The sequence below is a fragment of the Trichosurus vulpecula genome, chromosome 5 (genome assembly GCF_011100635.1).
Source record: "Trichosurus vulpecula isolate mTriVul1 chromosome 5, mTriVul1.pri, whole genome shotgun sequence".
Taxonomy (NCBI): domain Eukaryota; kingdom Metazoa; phylum Chordata; class Mammalia; order Diprotodontia; family Phalangeridae; genus Trichosurus; species Trichosurus vulpecula.
In genome coordinates this window covers 41,493,726-41,516,723 of record NC_050577.1, presented here as the reverse complement: position 1 = coordinate 41,516,723, position 22,998 = coordinate 41,493,726, and the positions used below count along the sequence as shown (strand labels likewise).

Here is a 22,998-nt window from a genome sequence, read left to right as displayed (position 1 = left end):
AGTTCGATTGCCTTCAAGCAGGAAAAGAAAGCCAGGAAACTCCAGGATCACAAGTTGGGAGAAGCTTGTAGCCAGATTAGGGTAGTTATCAGGTATACAAGGGCTCTATTATGTCTCAGACCTGAGAATAGCTGAAGAGTCCATTTAAATGTATGGGATGTATGCAATGACCCTTGCCTTCAATTTCTGTACCTGTCATCCTGCTTCTATTTAAAGACTTGAAGTGAGGGGGGACCCACTGCCTCAAATAGCCCTAATTGTTAAGTTTTTCATAATATAAAGTCTCCCAATTTTCACCCATTCTCTTAGCTGTGTCCTCTGGGAGTAAACAGAACAAACCCAACCCTCTTCCAGATGATAGCCCTTCGAATACTTGAAGACAGCTATCAAATCACCTCCTCCTGTCTTTTATTCTCCAGGTTAAGCATCCCCAGTCCTTCAACCAAACTTCATCATTACCTGGACACAAATCTTTGACTCCCCCATCTCACTTCTGATCCAATCAATTGCCGAATTCTGCATACCCAGTTGGAGTTTATAAATGAATAAATTTTGTTCAGTCACTTTATTTCACATTTAGAACTGAAAATGGCAGGACCTGGACGTGAATGGATGAAAAATATTAAGGATTTTCTATATGTTTGAGCTCTAGGGATACAGACACCTAAGAGAAGATGATCTGAATAGGAAGAGACAGCACGTATAGAGGAGGAGGAGTCAAGGAGGAGTATTTTGGTTTGGAAAGTTTCAAGGAAATATTCTATGGGGAGTAGCATGGCAGTATGGGAAGAATCTGTACCATCCAGCCCTCCCCTCTGACTGCTCCATAAAAGTTCTAGAAGGGGGAAATCCAAGAAGAAACAACAGTGGATCATTTTTCTAGCCCATGATCATGAATTAAGTATTCAGATAACTGGTCAGAAATTGTAGGTGAGGGGGCTCGTGAACTCCCACAGGTGAGTGATAAGGACAAGAGCTTCAGACTGGGGCTATACCAGTGACTGTGACTCTGAACCTGCAGAAGCTTTCTACTGGCTAACAGAGGCCATCGGCTGTCTACCCACCCAGCGTCCACGCTTCAGTTGTGCTCCAGTTGCCTAGACCCTGACAGGGTCTGCAAAGCTTGGCTACAGGAGCGCAACAGTCAGACCATGTTGGGGACATACTAGGAAGTTTAGAGCTCCCTAGCGTAAGCCAGCCTCCAGAAGCCTCCTGTGCTTGAAGAACACAGCATTCAGTACCTGGAAAGTACAGTGGCAAGATCCTAGATAATACAAACTAAAATCATTCTCTGTAGAAACATTTTCTCTAGAAGTGTGAATATTGTAGCCCTAACAAAATTTCCCAAACCTAAAAGCAAGGCTTAAAGGAAGGGTAAACAAAAGAAGCACTGATGATAAGGAGTTATGGTAGAGAAAGAGATCAAGGCACAAATCTGGAAGAAGAAAATAGTTGCACAACGTCTATAAGCAAATCCTTTTTCTTTTATTAATTTATTTTAAATACACAATAAGAAAAGAAAAAGAAATAAACATTAAAACTTAGATACAAAATAAAAAAAGAAAAAACATTGCCATGTGCACAGCAAAACTTAAAAGAAGATTCAAAATAAACAGCAATAAATTTCCTTTTCAGGAAAGCCTATACAATGAATACTACGCATTGTGTTGAGAGCTGTCCATCTTTTCTTTGCATCCTTGTAAGTTTTCTTTTGTTCTCTGCTGTGCACTTTTTGCTTTGTTCTTTTCTCCCCACCTTTGCCCCCCCTCCCCCAAGAAGGCTATAGTTGAGCGTGGATATGTATGTATGTGTGTATGTATGCATATGCACACATCCATTCATACACTTATACATACATATACTTAAATATCTATAATCATACTCATGTATAGCTATATACATTTGTGTAAAGTCCACCAATTTGTCATTTCCTATACCACAGCAATATTCCAACCTTATACTGTGTAGTTATTTTAAATAGTCTAAAACAATATTGATGTGGCTGACATATAATGTAGTTTCCCTATTTTTCTCTTTTGATTAAATCTATTTTAGCTTTAACTTTGTCTGAGATCATGATTTTTCCTAATAAATTCTTCTCCTGATCTTTATTTTATGTTTGTGTGTATCTCTTGTTTCTTGTCCCTCCTGACTCCTCTACTTCTACTCATTACCTTGCCTTCTTATTACTTAACCTACTCCTCCACCATGAAGATTCCTCCCTTATCCTCTCCCCCCTACCCTGTTCCCTTACCCTCTTGTTTCTTTCTGAAATTAGAAGACTTTTATAGTCTTCTGAATATATATCATTCCCTCTTTATCTCATTCCCATTAATCTGGACACCCTTCTATACCCCCCAGCCTATTCTCTCACCCTCTTATTTCTTTAGAAATTTAAAAGACTTTTATGCCCTTCTAAATGTATATATTGTTCTCCCTTTAATCCAGATCTGATGTGAGTAGGGTTCCCTCTATAAAAGCCCTCCCTTATCCTCTCCCCATTTCCCTATCCCCATAGCCTTTTGTTTCTTTCTTAGTTTAGAAGACTTTTATACCCTTCTAGATATATATATATCCTCTTTAAGCCATTCCCAATGAGAGTAGGGTTCTAGAACTGCAAGCCCTCCTCCCCCATCTAATTCCTCTGTGTCAATTCTTCCTCTAGCACCTCATTTGTATAATTACTCTTTTTAACTTTTCCTAAATGGTTTTACTTTTTAGAATCACATCATGCTCAAGTCTACCCCAGTCTTTCTTTTGTACTACCCAGCTACTAATAACAATCTTAGACATATGTTTTACATTTCCTCATATAAAACGTAAAGTCTGCCCTTATTGAGTCCCTTGTAATTAGTTTGATATGTACCTTATATTTCTCTTGGATCTTGTAAGTCAAATTTTCTATTAAGTTCAGGTTTTTTTGCAGTAAAATCCTGAAAGTCTGGCAATTCATTGAATGTCAATATTTTTCATTCAGGATTATGCTTAACTTTGCTGCGTATGATATTTTTGGCCACAATCTCAGTTCTTTTGCTCTTTGTTGTATATTGCTTCAAGACCTATAGTCTTTTACCATCATTGCTGTTAGGCTTTGTGTGATTCTAATTGTGCCTCTACCATATTTGAAGTGTTTTTTTTTCTTGTTGCTCATCTTGGGCTGGGGGTTTCAGAATTTGACTGTGATATTCCCATAGTTTTCCTCATAGGATCTCTTTCAGGTGGTGATCAGTGGGTTCTACTTTTCCGTTTTGTCCTAACACTGCAGGACAATTTTCTTTAGTTATTTCTCGTATTATTGTATCAAGATTTTTTTTCAATCATAGCTATCAGGTAGTCCAATTATTCTTATGTTTTCTCTTCTTGATCTGTTCTACAGATCAGTTGTCTTTCTTATGAGATGTTTCACATTCTCTTCTATTTTTAAATTCTTTATATTTTGTTTTATTGTTTCTTGAGCTCTTAAAACTTTACTGGCTTTCTCTTGCCCAATTCTAATTTTCAAGGAATAATTTTCTTCTTTAAGATTCTGGATCTCATTTTCTAGTTAGTTGACTTCCTTTTCATAATTGTCTTATTTTCCTTGGGTTCTTTTTTTAAAATTTTTTTTCCTCAATCTTCCTTACTTGATTTTTAAAATTTTTTAAAGTTCTTCTACAAATTAATTTTGGGCAGGTGACCACTTGGCATCATTCTTTGAGGTAGGAGGGGCTTTTTTTGTTTCTGTATCCTCTTCTGAAGATGAACCCTGGTCTTCTCTATTCCAATAGTAACTTTCTATAGTTGGGTTCTTTCTCCTTTTCCTGCTCATTTTTTTTTTTAATTTGTAGCAGCTTATTATTGTCATCACCTCTAGTCCCAGGGTATAGGGAACAGTGCCTCTGGCCTCAGATCATCCTTCAGTTCTCCCCTCTGTCCTGGAACAGAAACCAACACCTCCAGTCTCCTGTAAACGCCCACAGCCAGCAGTGTCCCTGCCCTCCTTCTGCACTCACTTGGCATGTGCTAGTTCCTCCTCAGTCGGGGCCCATCTAGGAAGCACAGCAGGGCCTGTCATCCCTTGTCAGCAGAGGTGCCCTCAATCTTCCCCTGCTCAGACGTGCAACTCCCCACACTGTCAGGAGCTGAAAATTCCTGTGACTGGGCCAAAGCTATTTCCCAAACCAGCTAACCCCAGGGCTTGCTGCTTGCTGTTTCAGAGGAATTAGCCTGCAGGTGTTTACACTTCCCAGTAACTAAACCTCAGTTTTGAGATTTTTCTTTGGATCTTCTCCCGGTTGTCCCAGGAGGATCACTGTTTCTCCACAGCTCTTGTTTATTTTTGCCACTCTATGTTCACCATGAGGCACTGTTTTATATTGTTTGTGGGAGAAGTCTGGAAAGCTTGGAATTTTCTGATCTACTTTGCCATCTTCCCAGAATCCTCTCTAAGCAAATCCTCTAAGAAAAATACAGCTTGGCCATAAGGTAAACTAGAATTCCTGAAAGAAATGAAGCAGGTGATTATTTTGAAGAGTTAAAATTATAAATGGAATGAGAGCTCTAGAGAAAAGACTTGTAAGGGGAATGACAACTGGAGGAAAGATTTGGAAGGATAATTAACAGCTCGGGACAAGACATACAAAAACATACCTCAGATAATAGACTCATTGAAAATTAGAAGGGATCAGACAAAAGTTAATGGCTCCATGAGACAAGAAATAGTTTGTGGTTGGTTTTTTTAATCTGAAATTCACACCTCTTCAGTATCCCCTGCCCCTGGGGCACTTAGGTAGAGAGAAGACATCAGAGAGGTCCTCCGAGATCCTCCATTTAAGAAGAGTGCAGAGGGCAGCCCCTGTGTCATTTCCCACCCAGCTTCATCATGGCCCCCTCTACCAAGTATCTTTCTCCCGTTCCCTTCTTACCCCTCATGCTTTTCAGCTTCTTTTTATGTGTTATATATCTACATAAAACCTAGAGTCAGTTTTGTACTTAATGGAGATAAATCAGAGGCCTTTCCAGTTAGGGCAAAGGTAAAGCAAGTATGCCCTTTATCATCATTACTACTTGATATACTGATAGGAAAGCTAACTATAAAGATAAGAAAAAGAAACACTGAGAATAAACATTGTCATAGAGGGGGAAAAAATCATGGCATTTTACAAATTACATGATGGTTTCCTGTCTGAACTCTGGAGTCAACTAAAAATTATCTGGGAACGATAACCAGCAAAGTTGTTGAATACATAATTAACTGACAAATCATCAGCATTTCCATATATTGCCAATAAAACCCAACAAGAAGAGAGAAAAAGAAATTCCATTTAAAATAACTAAGACACAAAAAGGAACTGTGTGAATATGACTACACTGTATTTGTACAACAATATCCAGCAATTACACAATAAATAATTGGAGAAATATTGATTTTTCATGAGTAGGCTGAACCAATATAGGAAAAGTGACAGTACTACCTAAATTAATTTACTTATTCAGTTCCATACCAGACTACCAAAAATATTTCTTTATGGAGCTAAAAAAAATGGTAATTTATCTGGAGGAACAGAAGGTTAAGAATCTCAAGGAAAATAATAGGTAGAGGGGGAATAGTAAAGAAGAGAATCAACCTAGCAGCACCAATTCTCAACTATATAACAAAACAGTAATCATTAGAACAGTCTGGAAAGCAGTTTAGAACTTTACCCCAAATTACTCTTTTTTCATATCCTTTGACCCAGCAATACTGTTACTAGGCCTGTACTGCTAAAGAGATCAAAGGAAAAGGAAAAGGACCTATACATACAAAAATATTTGTAGAAACTCTTTTTGTTTTGGCAAAGAATTGGAAAATGAAGAGATGGAGAATGGTTAAACGAGTTACGGCATATGAGTGTGATGGAATTTTAGTGTCATGTAAAAAATAAAGAGGATAGTTTTAGAAAAACCTTGGAAGACTTAGATAAGCTGAAGCAAAATGAAGTGAGGAGAATCCAGAACAATTTATACAGTAACAACAATATCATAAAGATAGTCAACTTTGAAAGACTTAGTAACTCTGATTAACATAGTGGTCTACCATAATTTCAAAGGACTTGATGAAAAATGCCATCCACCTCCAGCTAGAGACTGATAGACTCAGTGTACAGACTGAAGCATATTTGTTTGCGTGATTTCATATTTACAGTGGGTGTTTGTATGTCTTGCCTTCTCAGTGGGTGGGGGAGGGAGAGAATTTGGAACAGAAAATAAAATTGAATTTAAAAAACCAATTTGGGGGGCGGAGCCAAGATGGCGGCTGGTAGGCACGGACTTGAGTGAGCTCCGTACCCGAGTCCCTCCAAAAACCTATAAAAATGGCTCTGAACCAATTCTAGAACGGCAGAACCCACAGAACAGCAGAGGGAAGCAGGGCTCCAGCCCAGGACAGCCTGGATGGTCTCTGGGTGAGGTCTATTCCACACGGAGCTGGGAGCTGGGAGCTGGGAACGGAGTGGAGCAGAGCCCAGCCTGAGCGGCGTGGACGATCCAGACCAGAAGCCGGGCGGACGGGGCCCTAGCGCCCTGAATATGTGAGCTGCGGCAGTTACCAGACCCCTCGACCCACAAACACCAAAGACTGCGGAGAAGGTTAGTGGGAAAAGCTGCGGGAGTGGAAGGAGTTCGAGGTTCAGCTTCCAGCCCCGGGGGCAGCGGAGGTGGGGCAGCTACAGCTGTTGTTACTTCCGGCTCCAGGCCCACCTGGTGGGAGGAATTAAGTGGCGGATCAGAGCAGGAGTGCAACAGCCTGCTGAAGATCTAAGCCCAGTCTGGACTGGGGGTCCTTGGGGAAGGAGGAGTGCGGCTCTGACAGAGCTGGCACCTCCCCCCCAAACGTGGAACATAGAACTCGTTAGTCTACAAGCAGTCATACCCCACTGAAAAACTCAAGGGTCAAGTTAGTTGGTTGGGAATATGGCCAGGCAGCGAAAACGCACCCAGATTCAGTCTCAGACTTTGGATTCTTTCTTTGGTGACAAAGAAGACCAAAACATACAGCCTAAAGAAGACAACAAAGTCATAGCGCCTACAACCAAAGCCTCCAAGAAAAACATGAACTGGCCCCAGGCCATAGAAGAACTCAAAAAGGATTTGGAAAAGCAAGTTAGAGAAGTAGAGGAAAAAGTGGGAAGAGAAATGAGAAGGATGCGAGAAAACCATGAAAAACAAGTCAATGACTTGCTAAAGGAGACCCAAAAAAATACTGAAAAATACACTGAAGAAAACAACACCTTAAAAAACAGACTAACTCAAATGGCAAAAGAGCTCCAAAAAGCCAATGAGGAGAAGAATGCCTTGAAAGGCAGAATTAGCCAAATGGAAAAGGAGGTCCAAAAGACCACTGAAGAAAATACTACTTTAAAAATTAGATTGGAGCAAGTGGAAGCTAGTGACTTTATGAGAAATCAGGATATTATAAAACAGAACCAAAGGAATGAAAAAATGGAAGACAATGTGAAATATCTCATTGGAAAAACCACTGACCTGGAAAATAGATCCAGGAGAGACAATTTAAAAATTATTGGACTACCTGAAAGCCATGATCAAAAAAGAGTCTAGATACCATCTTTCAAGAAATTATGAAGGAGAACTGCCCTGATATTCTAGAGCAACAGGGCAAAATAGAAATTGAAAGAATCCATCGATCGCCTCCTCAAATAGATCCCAAAAAGAAATCTCCTAGGAATATTGTTGCCAAATTCCAGAGCTTCCAGATCAAGGAGAAAATACTGCAAGCAGCCAGAAAGAAACAATTTGAGTATTGTGGAAACCCAATCAGAATAACCCAAGATCTGGCAGCTTCTACATTAAGAGATCGAAGGGCTTGGAATGCGATATTCCGGAGGTCAATGGAGCTAGGATTAAAACCTAGAATCACCTACCCAGCAAAACTGAGTATCATGTTCCAAGGCAAAATATGGATTTTCAATAAAATAGAGGACTTTCAAGCTTTCTCAGTGAAAAGACCAGAACTGAATAGAAAATTTGACTTTCCAACACAAGAATCAAGAGAAGCATGAAAAGGTAATCAAGAAACGGAAATTGCACGGGACTTACTAAAGTTGAATTGTTTTGTTTACATTCCTACATGGAAAGATGATGTGTATGATTCATGAGACCTCAGTATTAGGGTAGTTGAAGAGAATATGCATATATATATATATATATATATTTATGTATATATAAATGAATGTGTATGTATGTATATGTCTACGTGTATGTGTATGTATGTATATATATGTGTTTTTGTATATATGTATATATATATATATATATATACTATATATATATGTAAAAGAGAGAGAGCAGACACAGGGTGAGTTGAAGAGGAAGGGAAGATATCTAAAAGAAATAAAATGAAATTAAGGGATGGGAGAGCAACATACTGAGAGAGGGAGATAGGGAGAGATAGAATGGGGTGGATTATCTCGCATAAAGGTGGCAAGAGGAAGCAGTTCTGTGGGAGGAGGGGAGAGGGCAGGTGAGGGGGGAATGAGTGAACCTTGCTCTCATCAGATTTGGCCTGAGGGGGAATACCATACATACTCAGTTGGGTATCTTACCCCACAGGAAAGAAGAGGGAGGAAGATAAAAAAAAAAAAAGGTGGGGGGATGATGGAGGGGAGGGCAGATGGGGGTGGAGGTAATCAAAACAAACACTTTGGAAAGGGGACAGGGTCAAGGGAGAAAATTCAATAAAGCGGGATGGGTTGGGAAGGAGCAAAATGTAGTTAGCCTTTCACAACATGAGTATTGTGGAAGGGTTATACATAATGATACATGTGTGGCCTAGGTTGAATTGCTCAACTTCTTAGGGAGGGTGGGTGGGAAGGGAAGAGGGAAGAGAATTTGGAACTCAAAGTTTTAAAATCAGATGTTCAAAAACAAAAAATTTTTTTCATGCAACTAAAAAATAAGATACACAGACAATGGGGCGTAGAAATTTATCTTGCCCTACAAGAAAGGAAGGGAAAAGGGGATGAGAGGGGAGGGGGGTGATAGAGGGGAGGGCTGACTGGGGAACAGGGCAACCAGAATATAAGCCATCTTGGAGTGGGGGGGAAGGTAGAAATGGGGAGAAAATTTGTAATTCAAACTGTTGTGAAAATCAATGCTGAAAACCAAATATGTTAAATAAATAAATTTAAATTAAATTAAAAAAACAAAACAAAAAAAAATAATTGGTCAATTAAAAAAGGAGGTACAAAAATTCACTGAAGAAAAGAATCCTTAAAAAGCTAAATTAGCCAAATGGGGGAAAGAGGCATAAAAGTTCATTGAAGAACATAATTCCTTAAAAATTAGAATTGGGCACCTGGAACCTAATGACTCCATGAGACATCAAGAAGCAGTAAATATCAAAAGAATGAGAAAAATAGAAGAAAATTTTGAATATCTCACTGGAAAAAAAACTGACCTGGAAAAAAATTGAGGAGAGCTAATTTAAGAATTATTGGACTACTTGAAAGCCATGATTAAAAAAAAAGCCAAGACATTATATTTCAAGAAATTATGCAGTAAAACTGTCATGATATCTTAGACCCAAGGGTAAATTGGAAATTGAAAGCATCCATTGACCACCTCCTGAAAAAGATCCCCAAATTAAAACTCCCAGAATATTATAGACAAATTCTGGAGCTCCCAGGTCAAGGAGAAAATATTACAAGCAGCTGGAAAGAAACAATTCAAATATCATGGAGCCGCAGTCAGGATCACACAAGATTTAGCAGCTTCCACATTAAAGGAGTGGAGGACTTGGAATATGCCAGAAGGCAAAGGAACTAAGATTACAACCAAGAATCACCTAACCAGTGAAATTGAGTATAATCCTCCAAGGAGGAAATGGTTATTTAATGAAGCAGAGGACTTTCCAGCATTCCTGTTGAAAAGACAGAGCTGAAGAGAATATTTGACATTCAAACCAAAGACTCAGGAGAAGCATAAAAAGGTAAACATGAAAGAGTAAACATAAGCGACTCAATAAAGTTAAGCCGTTTATATTCCTAAATGAGAAGGTGATACATTTACTGCCTAAGAACTTTATCATTTTTAGGGCAGTTAGAAGGAGTTTGTATAGCAGGCATATGTGTGAGTCAGTTATGCTGGAATGCTGGGAGAAGGGGGAAAGGAGAGGTAGAATGGGGAAATCTTTTCTCACATAAAAGAGGTGCACAAGGAAGAGCTTTTGTAGTGGAAGAGAAAATGGGGGAAAGAGTGGGCAATGCTTGAACCTCAAACTCATTGGAATTGTTTCAAAGTATATAGCTTCAGCTAAAGTAAAGAAGGCAGGGAAAGCAATCATGATCTCAGACAAAGTATATATATACAAACTCAGTTGGGCACAAAAATCTATCTTACCCAGTAGAGAAATAGAAGGAGAAGGGGACAAAAGAAAGGGGGAGGATGGACCAGGAGAGGCACTGGTAAGAAGCAAAACAGACTTTGGAGGAGGAACAAGGTACAAAGGGAGAGAGAGGAAGAAACAGGAAAAAGAGCAGAGGGAAATAAACAGTAATCATACCTGTGAAAGTGAATGGGATGAACTCACCCATGAAACAGAAGCAGACAGTAGAATGAATTAGAAGAATTCAACAATATGTTGTTTGTAAGAAACATACTTGAAAGAGAAAGACACAGTTAAAATAAAGGGTTGGGGCAGAATCTAATACGCTTCAGCTAAAGTAAAAAAGGCAGGGAAAGCAATCATGATCTCAGACAAAACAAAAACAAAATTAGACCTAGTTAAAAGAGATAATCAGGGAAACTACATTTTGCTAAAAGGTACCATAGAAAAATGCTAACCACATCCAGAGAAAGAACTATGGAGTCTGAATGTAGAGCAAAGCAAACTAATTTCATGTTATTTGGTTTTTTCTCATGGCTTTCCCCTTCTGTTCTTAGTCTTCTTTCACAACATGACTAATGTGTTAATGTTTAGCATGATTGTACATGTATAAACTATATCACATTGCTTGTTGTCTTGGGGGAGGAGAGGGAGTGAGAAAAATTTGGAACTCAAGATTTTACAAAAAAGAATGTTAAAAACAGTCTTGGGGGTGGAGCCAAGATGGCACCTGGAAAGCAAGGACTTGCTTAAGCTCCCCCCCAGGTCCCTCCAAACACCTATAAAATGGCTCTGAACAAATTCTAGAGCTGCAGAACCCACGAAATAGTAAAGGGAAGCAGGGCTGCAGCCCAGGAGAGCCTGGATGGTCACTGGGAAGGGTCTATCGCACCAAGCTGGGAGTGGAGCAGAGCAGAGCCCAGCGTGGGCCACACCAGGACCAACCAGACCGGGAGCTGGGCAGAACAGACCCTAGTGCCCTGAATCAGTGAGCAGTGGCAGTTTCCAGACTTCTCAACCCACAAACACCAAAGACAACAGAGAAGCTTCTGGGACAGAGTGAAAGGAGTTCCGGGTAGGCCACTGCCCTGGGGGCAGTGGAGGTGGTGCAGCTCTGAGGCTGCTTCCAGAGCTACAACTACAGTTGTTTCTACCCCAGGCCCACCTGGTGGGAGGAATTAAGCAGCAGATTAGAGCAGGAGTGCAAAGCCTTCTTTGTCCTGCCTGGATCTGGGCCACAATCCTGGTTGGTGGTTCTTGGGGGAAGAGCACTGGTGTGGCAGAGCTTGCTGTGTAGAAGTAGCTCTGAAAATAGCACAGCCCCTGAAGCTCGGGACAAAGGACTCTCTACTCTTCAAGCAGTTGTACCCCAACAAAAAGCTCAAGGGTCAAGTAGTTGGCTGGGAACATGAACAGGCAGCGAAAACAGTCTCAGATTCAGACTCAGACTTTGGAATCCTTTTTTGGTGACAAAGAAGACCAAAACATACAGCCAGAAGAAGTCAACAAAGTCAAAGAGCCTACATCAAAAGCCTCCAAGAAAAATATGAATTGGTCTCAGGCCAAGGAAGTGCTCAAAAAGGATTTGGAAAAGCAAGTAAGAGAAGTAGAGGAAAAATTGGGAAGAGAAATGAGAAGGATGCGAGAAAACCATGAAAAACAAGTCAATGACTTGATAAAGGAGACCCAAAAAATACTGAAGAAAATAACACCTTTAAAATAGACTAACTCAAATGGCAGCAGAGCTCCAAAAAGCCGATGAGGAGAAGAATGCCTTGAAAGACACAACTAGCCAAATGGAAAAGGAGGTCCAAAAGACCACTGAAGAAAATACTACCTTTAAAAATTAGATTGGAGCAAGTGGAAGCTAGTGACTTTATGAGAAATCAAGATATTGTAAAACAGAACCAAAGGAATGAAAAAATGGAAGACTGTGAAATATCTCATTGGAAAAACCACTGACCTAGAAAATAGATCCAGGAGAGATAATTTTAAAATTATTGGAATACCTGAAAGCCATGATCAAAAAAAGAGTCTAGATATCATCTTTCAAGAAATTATCAAGGAGAACTGCCCTGATATTCTAGAACCAGAGGGTAAAATAGAAATTGAATCGCCTTCTGAAAAAGATCCTAAAAAGAAAACTCCTAGGAATATTGTCGCCAAATTCCAGAGCTCCCAGATCAAGGAGAAAATACTGCAAGCAGCCAGAAAGAAACAATTTGAGGATTGGGGAAAAACAATCAGAATAACCCAAGATCTGGCAGCTTCTACATTCAGGGATTGAAGGGCTTGGAATATGATATTCCGGATGTCAGTGGAGCTAGGATTAAAACCAAGAATCACCTACCCAGCAAAACTGAGTATCATGCTCCAAGGCAAAATGTGGATTTTCAATAAAATGGAGGGCTTTCAAGCTTTCTCAGTGAAAAGACCAGAGCTGAATAGAAAATTTGACTTTCAAACACCAGAATCAGGAGAAGTATGAAAAGGTAAACAAGAAAAAGAAATCATAAGGGGCTTACTAAAGTCAAACTGTTTTGTTTGCATTCCTACATGGAAAGATGATGTGTGTAATTCATGAGCCCTCAGTATTAGGGTAGCTGAAGGGAATATATAATATATAGACGGAGGACACAGGGTGAGTTGAATATGAAGGGATGATATCTAAAACAATAAAATCAAATTAAGGGATGAGAGAGGAATTTATTGAGAGAGAGAAAGGGAGAGATAGAATGGGGTAAATTATCTCACTGGGTATCTTACCCCACAGGAAAGAAGGAGAAAGGGGATAAAAAGGGGGGATGATAGAAGGGAGGGCAGATAGGGGGAGGAGGTAATCAAAAGCAAAAACTTTCAAAAAGGCACAGGGTCAAGGGAGAAAATTGAATAAAGGGGGACAGGATAGGAGGGAGCAAAATATAGTTAGTCTTTCACAACATGAGTGTTGTGGAAGGGTTTTACACAATGATACATGTGTGGCCTATGTTGAATTGCTTGCCTTCTTAGGGAGGGTGGGTGGGGAGGGAAGAGGAGAGAGAATTTGGAACTCAAAGTTTTAAAAGCAGATGTTCAAAAGAAAGGTTGTTTTTGCATGCAACTGGGAAATAAGACATACAGGCAATGGGGCATAGAAATCTATCTTGTCCTACAAGAAAGTAAAGGGAAAAGGTATGGGGGGGAGAGGGGAAGGGGAGGTGATAGAAGGGAGGGCTGACTGGGGAACAGGGTAATCAGAATATATACCATCTTGGAGTGGGGGGAGGGTAGAAATGGGGAGAAAATTTGTAACTCAAAATCTTGTGGAAATCAATGCTGAAAACTAAAAATATTAAATAAATAAAAATAATAAAACTATCTTTACATGTAATTAAAAAATAAAATACTATTTTGAGGAAAAAAAGAAAACAAAAAGGTACCATAGACAATGATATAATATCAAAAATTATTATAGCAAATTTCTCTAATGCTTCACTTTTTCAAATATATGAAGAACCAAGTCAAATTTCTAAAAATAAGAGCTATTCCCAAATTGATAAAAGGTCAAACAGGCAGCTTTCAGTAGAAGAAATCAGTTATCTACAGTCATATGAAAAAAATGCTCTAAGTCACTATTGATTAGAGAAATGAAAATTAAAATAACTCTGAGGTACCACTTCACACCTATCAGAAATGACAAATGCTGGAGGGGATGGGGTACAGTAAATGTATCATTGGTACAGTTGTAAACTGATTCAGCCATTCTGGAGGACAATTTGGAACTATAGTCCAGAGGGCTATAAAACTGTGTAAACCCTTTGAACCAGCAATGCCACTACTAGCTCCGTACCCCGAAGAAATCAAAGAAAAAGGAAAAGGATATACATATATATTATATTATATATATAATAATTATAATATTATATATATTATTTGTATATATATACAAAAGCGTTTATAGCACCTCTTTTTGAGGTAGTAAAGAATCGGAAATTGAGGGGATGCTCATCATTTGGGGAATGGCTGAACGAGTTGTGGCTTATGGTTGTGATGAAATACTATCATGCTGCGGGAAATGACAAAAAGGGGTGGTTTCAGAAAACAACAACAACAACAACATGGCAATACCTTTATTAACTGAGGCAGAGTGAAGTGAAAAGTACCAGTAGATTGCTGTGCACAGTAACAGCAATGTTATAATGATGATCAACTGTGGAAGACTTGGTTACTTGGAACACTAAAGTGATCTAAGACAATTCCAAAGGATTCATGATGAAAAAACACTACGTACCTCCAGGGAGATAACTGATGAACTCATGAGTTGAAGTGTGATTTTCTCACTTTCTTTATTTCTCTTGCTTTATTTTTTTTTTGCAACATGGCTAATATGGAAATGTTATTTTGCATGTGTAATTTCACATGTGTAATTGATATCATCATGCTTGCCTTCTTGGTGGTGAAGGGTGGAAGATAGAGATAGAATTTGGAACTCTACATTAAAAGAAAAGAATATTGAAAATAATTGCTTTTAAAAAATGAATGTTAAATAATGTTTTAAAAAATAAATTTAAAAATTAAGCTTTGGGGTTGCAAGGCAGAGGGAGAGGTGGGATGACAACATTGTTACCAGATGAAGATATGTCAGAGTTTATGAACATGAAAGTGGTGCATCTGTGGGTGATAACATGATCAAAGAACAGATTAGGTACACAGTATACAGAAAGAAAAAGCCTAGTAGCTTCTGGTTTGATCAGAACTGGAAAATAACCTGGCAGAATGTCCTGGGATTTGTTCTGTGAAGTTTGGATTCAGTCAAAGAGCTGCACTTGAGGACCTAGAGAGCCATATGTGGTCTCAAGGCTGCAGGCTCCCTATGCCTGGAACAGATCATGGGAGGTAAAATGGACAACTGTCTGTGGCGTGATTGGGCTGAGCCTAAAAGAAGGGAGAGACATTCAAGAGGGTGAATGAGATAAAATTCCACAGCTGGGGCAGCTAGGTGGTGCAGTGAGTAGAGCACCGGCCCTGGAGTAAGGAGGACCTGAGTTCAAATCCGGCCTCAGACACTTGACACATGTACTAGCTGTGTGACCTTGGGCAAGTCACTTAACCCCAATTGCCTTGCCAAAAAGCAAAAAAAAAAAAAATTCCACAGCTAATGACCAGTATAAGCAAAAGCATAGAAGCAATGTGTGAAGAATGGAAGTTATAGTATAAGAGAAGACTGGAATGGTAGGTTGTGGATTGTAGATTGTGGAGGGCCTTGAATGCCAGGGCACTTATTTTGAATTTGATTCAATGTGCAATAGAGAGCCACTGAAGAGAGGTGATATGACTATATTTATGCAAAAGGAAGATAAGTGGCATTAAGGAGAAAAAGGAGGAAGAGTATAAAGTATTTGTTTTCTCATATTTAAAATGAAACTAAAAAATGGATTGAAGTTCAGGTCCTCATCACCTCTTTCCTAAATTATTGCAGCAGCCACATAATTAACCTACCTGTCTCAAAGCTCTTGCCACTCCAGTTCACTCCACACACTCCTGCCAAGATGACTTCTAATAAGCACCTGCCTACGTGACTCACCTATTCACTACACTCTTGTGGCTCCTTCCTATCTCTGGGATCAAATATAAACTCTTCAGCTTAGCTTTTAAAGCCATTCACACTAGCTGACCTTGGCCAATCTTTACATCCTCATGGAATATTATTCCTCTTCTTGGCCTCTGTCATCCAACAAGGGGGCCACTCCAATCCAGTAATCCAAAAAACATGTCCCTGGCTGTCTCCTGTGACTGGAATGCACTCTCTCCTCTCTTCTGCATCCTAAAATTCTTCTCTTACTTCAAGGCAGAGCTCAAGCACTGCCTTCTGCATGAAGCCTTGCTTTATCTCCCCCAATTGTTACTGCCCACCTTCCCAAACTACCTTGCTGACAACTTTATATTTTTTCCATTCTTATTTGTTTTCAACATTCACATAAATTTGCTCGTCCCTACTAAGGGAATCAGTGAACATAGATAATACAAATATATAAACTCAATACAAAAATATAAGCTAAATACAAAGTAATTTCTGGGTAAGGGTAGAAGCTACTAGCAATTGGAGGGATCAAGCTAGGCTTTGTGGAACAATGTCATCTGAGATGAGTCTTGAAGGTTAGAGATTCTGAGTTGCTGAAGAGGAATGGGAGGCATTCAGGAATGGGAGATAGATTATAATTTATGGAGTCTATCAAGTGGTCCAGTTTGGCCTAAATGTAGAGTGTGTTAGGAGGAGTAATTAGCCTGGAAAGAGAGGCTGGAGCCCAATTATGTAGAGTTTAAAATGCCAAACAGGGGTTTGTATTTTATACTAACAAGAAGTCACTGGAGCCTCTAGAAGGAAGAAAGAAAAGAACATACAGGCATTTATTCAGCGTTTACTGTGTATCAGGCTCTGGGGATACAAATGCAACTGTGAAAGAAAGACTGTCCTTGTTCTCAAGGAGCTGAGACTTTGTTTTACTGAGTTCTTTGCAATTTGGGAAAGTCTAATGGGGCTGGAGGGGAGGAGAGGAACAATACCCAAGGGAGATGAAAAAGTGTATATCCAGAGGATGGGGGAGTGAAGGTACCTGGCATGTAGAGGTGTGATTTTGAAATCCAGAAAGTCAGGAGGAGGGCCAGGAGGGGAATGAAGGGTGTCAAAAGATATGTTTGGTTTTTTAAGCCTTCCTACTGTAGATTTGCTCTATTCTATTTTTGAAAGCATATCATAAAATGAGATGGTTGAATTAAATGGTATGTAAGGCCTATTCTACTCTTAAAATTCTGTAATTCTGTGTTTTTATCTTTGTAACTGATCATTTCTCTTATCTAGATCAGGACAGTCAAATCCAACCTTTTACCTTCAGAAGGGATGTCGAGCTTATGTGCTCAGAAAAAAACCACCCGGCTCTCTCCTTCCTAAAGCACACAAGGTATGACAGAGAGTGTTAAATTTATTGACGAAGAATAGAACATTTTAAACTCATGAATTAAAGTTAGAGATATTTTTTCTTTAAGTGAAGCCAATAAAAATGTATTTAATTTCTCAGGTTTGTTAAAATTATGCTTCTCTCCTCTACCAAAAAACACTTCAGAGGTAGAACCTCAAATATGTAGTCATCTTTAAACCACTAGTCATGAGCCATAGCCTAACCCTCTGTTATCTTGTCTGGGAGAGCAGTCATTCAACAGCTTTGTTCTTAGTTCTAGTCAATTTATGTGGGTTTCACTTTTGGTTATTTGCTTAAATTATTGTAAAATGACATCAAGATGTAAAGAGCCCCACAAAAAGCCTCCATCCCATGTGTGGATCCTTTGTGGAAGAGCTGGTTAGCGCGTGCAGAAGAGTCCCTCAGGATGCATATGCAGGGAGAGGTCCCAGTCTGTACTGACAGAGAGAATTTCGCATCAATTAGGTCACAGATCTACTGAATTGAAGTTGAAGGAGTAAAACAGTTGCCTTATTCTGGGACTTTATGTTGTACTTGTAATTATCCAATGAAAGAAAAAATTAAAATAAGTTCTTGAATAGGATTTCCATCTAATTTGTTAGCAGCAAAACATAAGCTTTGACAAAGACTTCTGCAGTTCTTCAGGTGTTGGACTTTTAGCTGATTATAATGATAAAAAAGTTACTTTGTAAAAATGGTATATGCTGGTTTTCAGAAGAGGAGAAAATTCGCCAATGAATGTGAAAGCCCCTTGAAAAGCATAGAGACATTCAAGTGCAGGAATGACATTTAAAGATTTTGCTAAATAACAAAACTACATTAAAGACATTGACTATTAAATTGGCAAAGACTTGTGAAAGGATCTGTTCAGCCATTCGCTAACTCAAAGCATACTTGTGTTCTTGCTGTGAACTAAACACTGTGCTAGGCATTGTTGGGAGCACTGTAATGAAGAACTCTCTGCTCTCACCTAGTCTGTAGTCTAGTGGGAAAAATGAAACGTATTTAAATAATTACATTATGGAAATGTAATTTTTTAAAAGGTACAAACAGCTATGGGAGGTCAGAGGAGAAAGACATTTCTTCTGCCCATAAGAATTAGGGAAGTCTTTGGATACATCTTTTAGAGTGGGTTTTGGGCGGGACTCCCAAAGAAGGCTAACTTAGCCAGATCTAGAGAGGAAGGGCATAGGGCAGAAAGAAGAGTGTGAGTGAATACAGGAAGGTGGAAGAGGATGGGGAATGCTTATGAAGCCGACCATTTTAGCTGAGGTGTGGGGTATGTGAACTAGGAGAAATGGGAAAGAAGGCTGGGAAGAGAGATGGCAGCCAAATCACAGATGGCCTTGAATGCTAGGTTTAGAAGGTCAAACTTGATTTGATAAGTAATAAGGAGCCTTTGAAGCTTTTGGGACAGGGGGTTTCAGCTGGGCTTTCATAAAATTATTCTAGCAGTAGTATGTAATTTGGACAGACAAGGCAGAGATACCATTTAGGAGACTAACACAGTAATCTAGGTAACAGATAATGAGAGTCTAGTGAAGGAGGGTGCTGGTGGCAATGGCCATGGAAGAGAAGAAACAGATTTCATAAATATTTCAGAAGCAGAATGGGCAGTATTTAGTGACAGAGTAGATGTGTGTGGGAGTGGAATAAAGAGGAATCAAAGGTGATTTTTCCATTCTGGGTGAAAGGGAAAATGGTGAGCACTGAAATTGGAAACAGACCTGGCTCAGGTCCCAGCTCTAGCTATGTGACCTCTGGGGCACTGGAGAAAATGACACTGCTACTATTTTATAGGACTAGTGAGGACAGAACTTTGTAAGCTATAAAATGGTGTGCAATGTGAACTAGTATCAGCACTAATTAATATTGCTTGTTGATTAATGCCTTTGCATTAATAATTAACTAGAACTAGTATTAGCAAGAATGTTGAAGTCAGGAGGAGGAGCAGATTCCACCCTTGTTGACCCTGAGATGTTAGGGGTACATATACGTGGAGATATAACAGGGAGTGGGGAAATTGGATCTAGAGCTTGTGAAGAAGGTTGAGAGGGGAGGTAAAGAACTGCAGTCATTTGAATAGAGGTGACACCTGAAGCTGTCACACAGACTCCACAATGTAGGCTCATCTATTTTTATCCCCATTTTACAGATGAGGACCAGAGAATTAAGTGACTCATTCTTGGTCACAAAGCTAGTTAAATGTCAGAGTTGGTATATGAACTCAGAAACAGTCCTGGGAAATACCATCATTTGGAGGGGAGGAGAAGAGGTAGAAAGGAGACACACAGGGGGCCACCGAGGTAAAAGGAGAACCAGGGAAAGTGTTGTATTGTAGAAGCCAAGAGAGCTTACCCCCTTTTTTTAAAACCAATCAACAGTTTTGTAGAAGAAAAAACTATTTCACTTGATTTGATTTACAAGCTCAGAGACTAGCCTTGAACAAGCTGGAAAGTATACTACTGTTTATTAAATTATTTAAGTCATGGAGAGCTAGGTAGCTTCACAGACCCGTGAGGGAGGCACAAAACAGTGTTAGCCTGGATGTGAAAATAGTGTTTTTTATATTGGCTTAAACAGGCAGATTACTGTAGTGGAGATAGGGTCGGCTTAGGAATCACAAACACCAAGATACAAATCTTGCCTCCAACATAGCCTAGCTATGGAACATTGCATGAGTCTCATAATCTCTCAGTGACCCAGGAAATTCTCCCAGATTATGAATTACACAGAAATTGTTGATCTATGTTCGTGGAGGGAATCTCTATACCAGGAGTTCCCTGCACCAATGAGATCACACCTTTCCCTTGGACACCTTCTCCTTGGTACCTTTCCCACCCCACTCCCCACCCTGCAACTGATTTATATTGGCTGAGACATTTCGTAGGTATTTATTAAAATAGGATTCTAATTGTATAACTAATTAAGAGCCAGTTTTATAATTTATAGGAGTTCTAGTAATTTGGGAACTAATACTACTTTTGAAAGGAAAATTTAGTACTGTAATATTCTTGGAAAATTACTTTTATCATCATAAGTAATCTTTACTAATCTAGTTCTATAAACATTTTCTCTTGTAGCAGACAAATTAAAAACCAGAATACATTTAAAAATTATTAGGATCATGGATTTAGACTGGAAAGGGCCTTCATGGTAATCTAACGCTAGCCTTCATGTTACAAATGAGTAAACTTAGGTCCCAAGGCTGGTGAAGAGACTTGCCTAAGGCCACACAAATAGTCAGAACTTGAACCCAAGTCCTTGGACTCCAGATCTAGTGCTTGTGTGCTCTTTCTTTCTCTCTCTCCCCCCACTACACTACACTGCCTTATAGTTCAGAGGCTAGGGTATATAAATATTTTTGTATATGCTTCTATTATGAAAAGAATGTTGAACTACACATCAGGAGCACTGGGATTTTGAATGTTGAATAATCTGTTATTCTCTTTAGATCGATAGAGAATTCCATGTTCAGAAAGCCTTGTTTTCTAATGGATTTCCCGTCCCTAAGCCTTTACTTTACTGCGATGATGTCTCTGTGATTGGAACCGAATTTTATGTGATGGAGCATGTAAAGGTAAATTAATATGCAATGTTATTGTACTGCTGCTGTTTATGAAGATAATCAAGCAAATGGATTTATTTTAGCTTCTGCTAAGTGGAAAAAAATATTCCCTAAAATGTTAGGTAATTCAAGTGGTTTTCATTTCTTTTTGTTTAAATATTTTACTGAATTTTTTTAAACATCAATGTCACTCCCTAACAACTCCCCAGTTGAATTCCCCCTTGTCACAAAGAAGTGGTGGCAAACAAAAGCTAACAAAACCTGTGAGCTGGTCCGACCACATCTGCCTCTTTCCACACCTATTCTCCATTGCCTCTCTGTAGAGAGTAGGAAAGCGCACTTCATCTCCAATGATGTGATTGGATGCTGCAGTGATCAGAATTCTTTTGTGGTATTTTTCCTTTATGTTGTTGTGGACAATGTGTAAATTTTTCTTTTGGTTCTGCTTACTTTACTTTGGATCAGTTGATACAAGTATTCCCAGGTTTCTCTGAATTCTTTATCTTTGTTGTTTCTCATGGTGTATTAATATTCCATTATATTAGTGTACCATAAATTTGTTCAGCCAATCCCTAATCCATGAGTATCCTCTTTGTTTCTAGTCCTTTGATTCCTTGAAAAAAAGTGCTGCTAGAAATATTTTCATATATACCTTTCCTTATATCTCAGCTATCCGTAGTGCATATGCCTGGTAGAGGCATCTCTCTGTCAAGGGGTATGTACCTTTAGTGACTTTTCTATTATAATTCCAAATATTTATCCAGAATGGTTAGACCATTTCTCAGCTCCATCAACAGTTCATGAATGTGACTGTCTTTCCACAGCCTCTGCAGCATTTATCAGTTTCATATTTTACGGGTCTGGTAGGTATAAGATGAAACCTCAGAGCTGTTTTAACTTGCATCTCTTATCAGTGGTTTTGGATCATTTTTTCATGTGGTTATTTACATTTGGTTTTACATAGGGTTATCTGTCTTTTTTATTTAAAGACACCTTATTTGTATCCTTTCATTCATTGCTTTTTGAATAAAAGTTATTTTTCCATGGTTTTTAAACTTTTATCTGTCGTGCAACCAATATTTATTTCTTATTTTTCCTTTAATCTTAGCTAAAAAATACTGGGTCCCAGGTCAATTGTTAGAAAAAATTGCCTGAATCTGTCCTTAGCCTGTAGGTGTCAGTACAGATCTATGCCATGGGAGTGGGGAAGGAAAATTTTACTCAGATAGTGAGTTTCTTGGTTGTTTGGGTTTCTTTTTTTTTCAATTAATTCCCAAATAAAAAACCAAAGTTTTATGAAAGGTAAAATAAAATTGTTGAGATAGTGTTCAAGCACAGTACTTAAAGATTGTAGTTGTGGATTTTTATCTGTTCTAACTTGTCTTTTCCCTTATGATCATTTTGTTTCTCAACAATAATAACATCCTTCTTTTAAACCAACATTTGAAATGAGTATTTCCAGAATAAATTCTGAAAAGAATCCTAGGTTTGATTACAAATCCATTGTTTGGGTTTCTGGACATTGAAATAAATGAAGAAGGATGGCATTCATTAGTGAAATGACATAGTAGCAATGAGCTATGAAATTTTTTAAAATCTCTCTGTTGTATTGATTTTGTAGGGTCGTATCTTTCGTGATTTCAGTCTTCCAGAAGTTAGCCCAGCAGAACGATCTGCCTTGTATGTGGCTATGATAGAAACCCTGGCCCGATTGCATTCACTGGATATACAGACTTTGGGTCTGGAAGTATATGGGAAAGGAGAAGGGTACTGCAAGAGACAGGTAATATACACCGCTTCGTGATTTTCTTAGGATCAGAATATTTAATGAATTTGGAAATAATGTGTATTGTTATTTAAAAAATATGAACCTAGAAAAGGGGATTTTAAAAAAATTATGAGTTCTAACATTGAACCTTAAAAAGACTTTTTTTTTTTGCTTATCATAAAGGGAACATTTTAAAATTTCAAATCAGGCTATAATTCCAGAAAATTTCTGCAGATAACTCCACATACCTGAAGGCAGGTTGGAAGTCATATCTGTAAATGAGATTTGGCCATTTAGTTTATAAACTTACTAGTGGACTGTGAACTTTGGAGACCAGGGCAAGGAG

General features: G+C 38.8%; 1 protein-coding gene across 1 annotated transcript in view; it reads left to right on the top strand.

Moving 5' to 3' along the window:
• ACAD11 (acyl-CoA dehydrogenase family member 11) overlaps positions 1-22,998 on the top strand; it is a 91,020-nt gene that overhangs the window by 917 nt on the left and 67,105 nt on the right. The window contains exons 2-4 of the mRNA XM_036759942.1: positions 17,199-17,298; positions 20,771-20,896; positions 22,506-22,667. Of these exons, the coding sequence (XP_036615837.1) occupies positions 17,199-17,298; positions 20,771-20,896; positions 22,506-22,667 (388 nt within the window). The remainder of the gene's footprint in view (positions 1-17,198; positions 17,299-20,770; positions 20,897-22,505; positions 22,668-22,998) is intronic.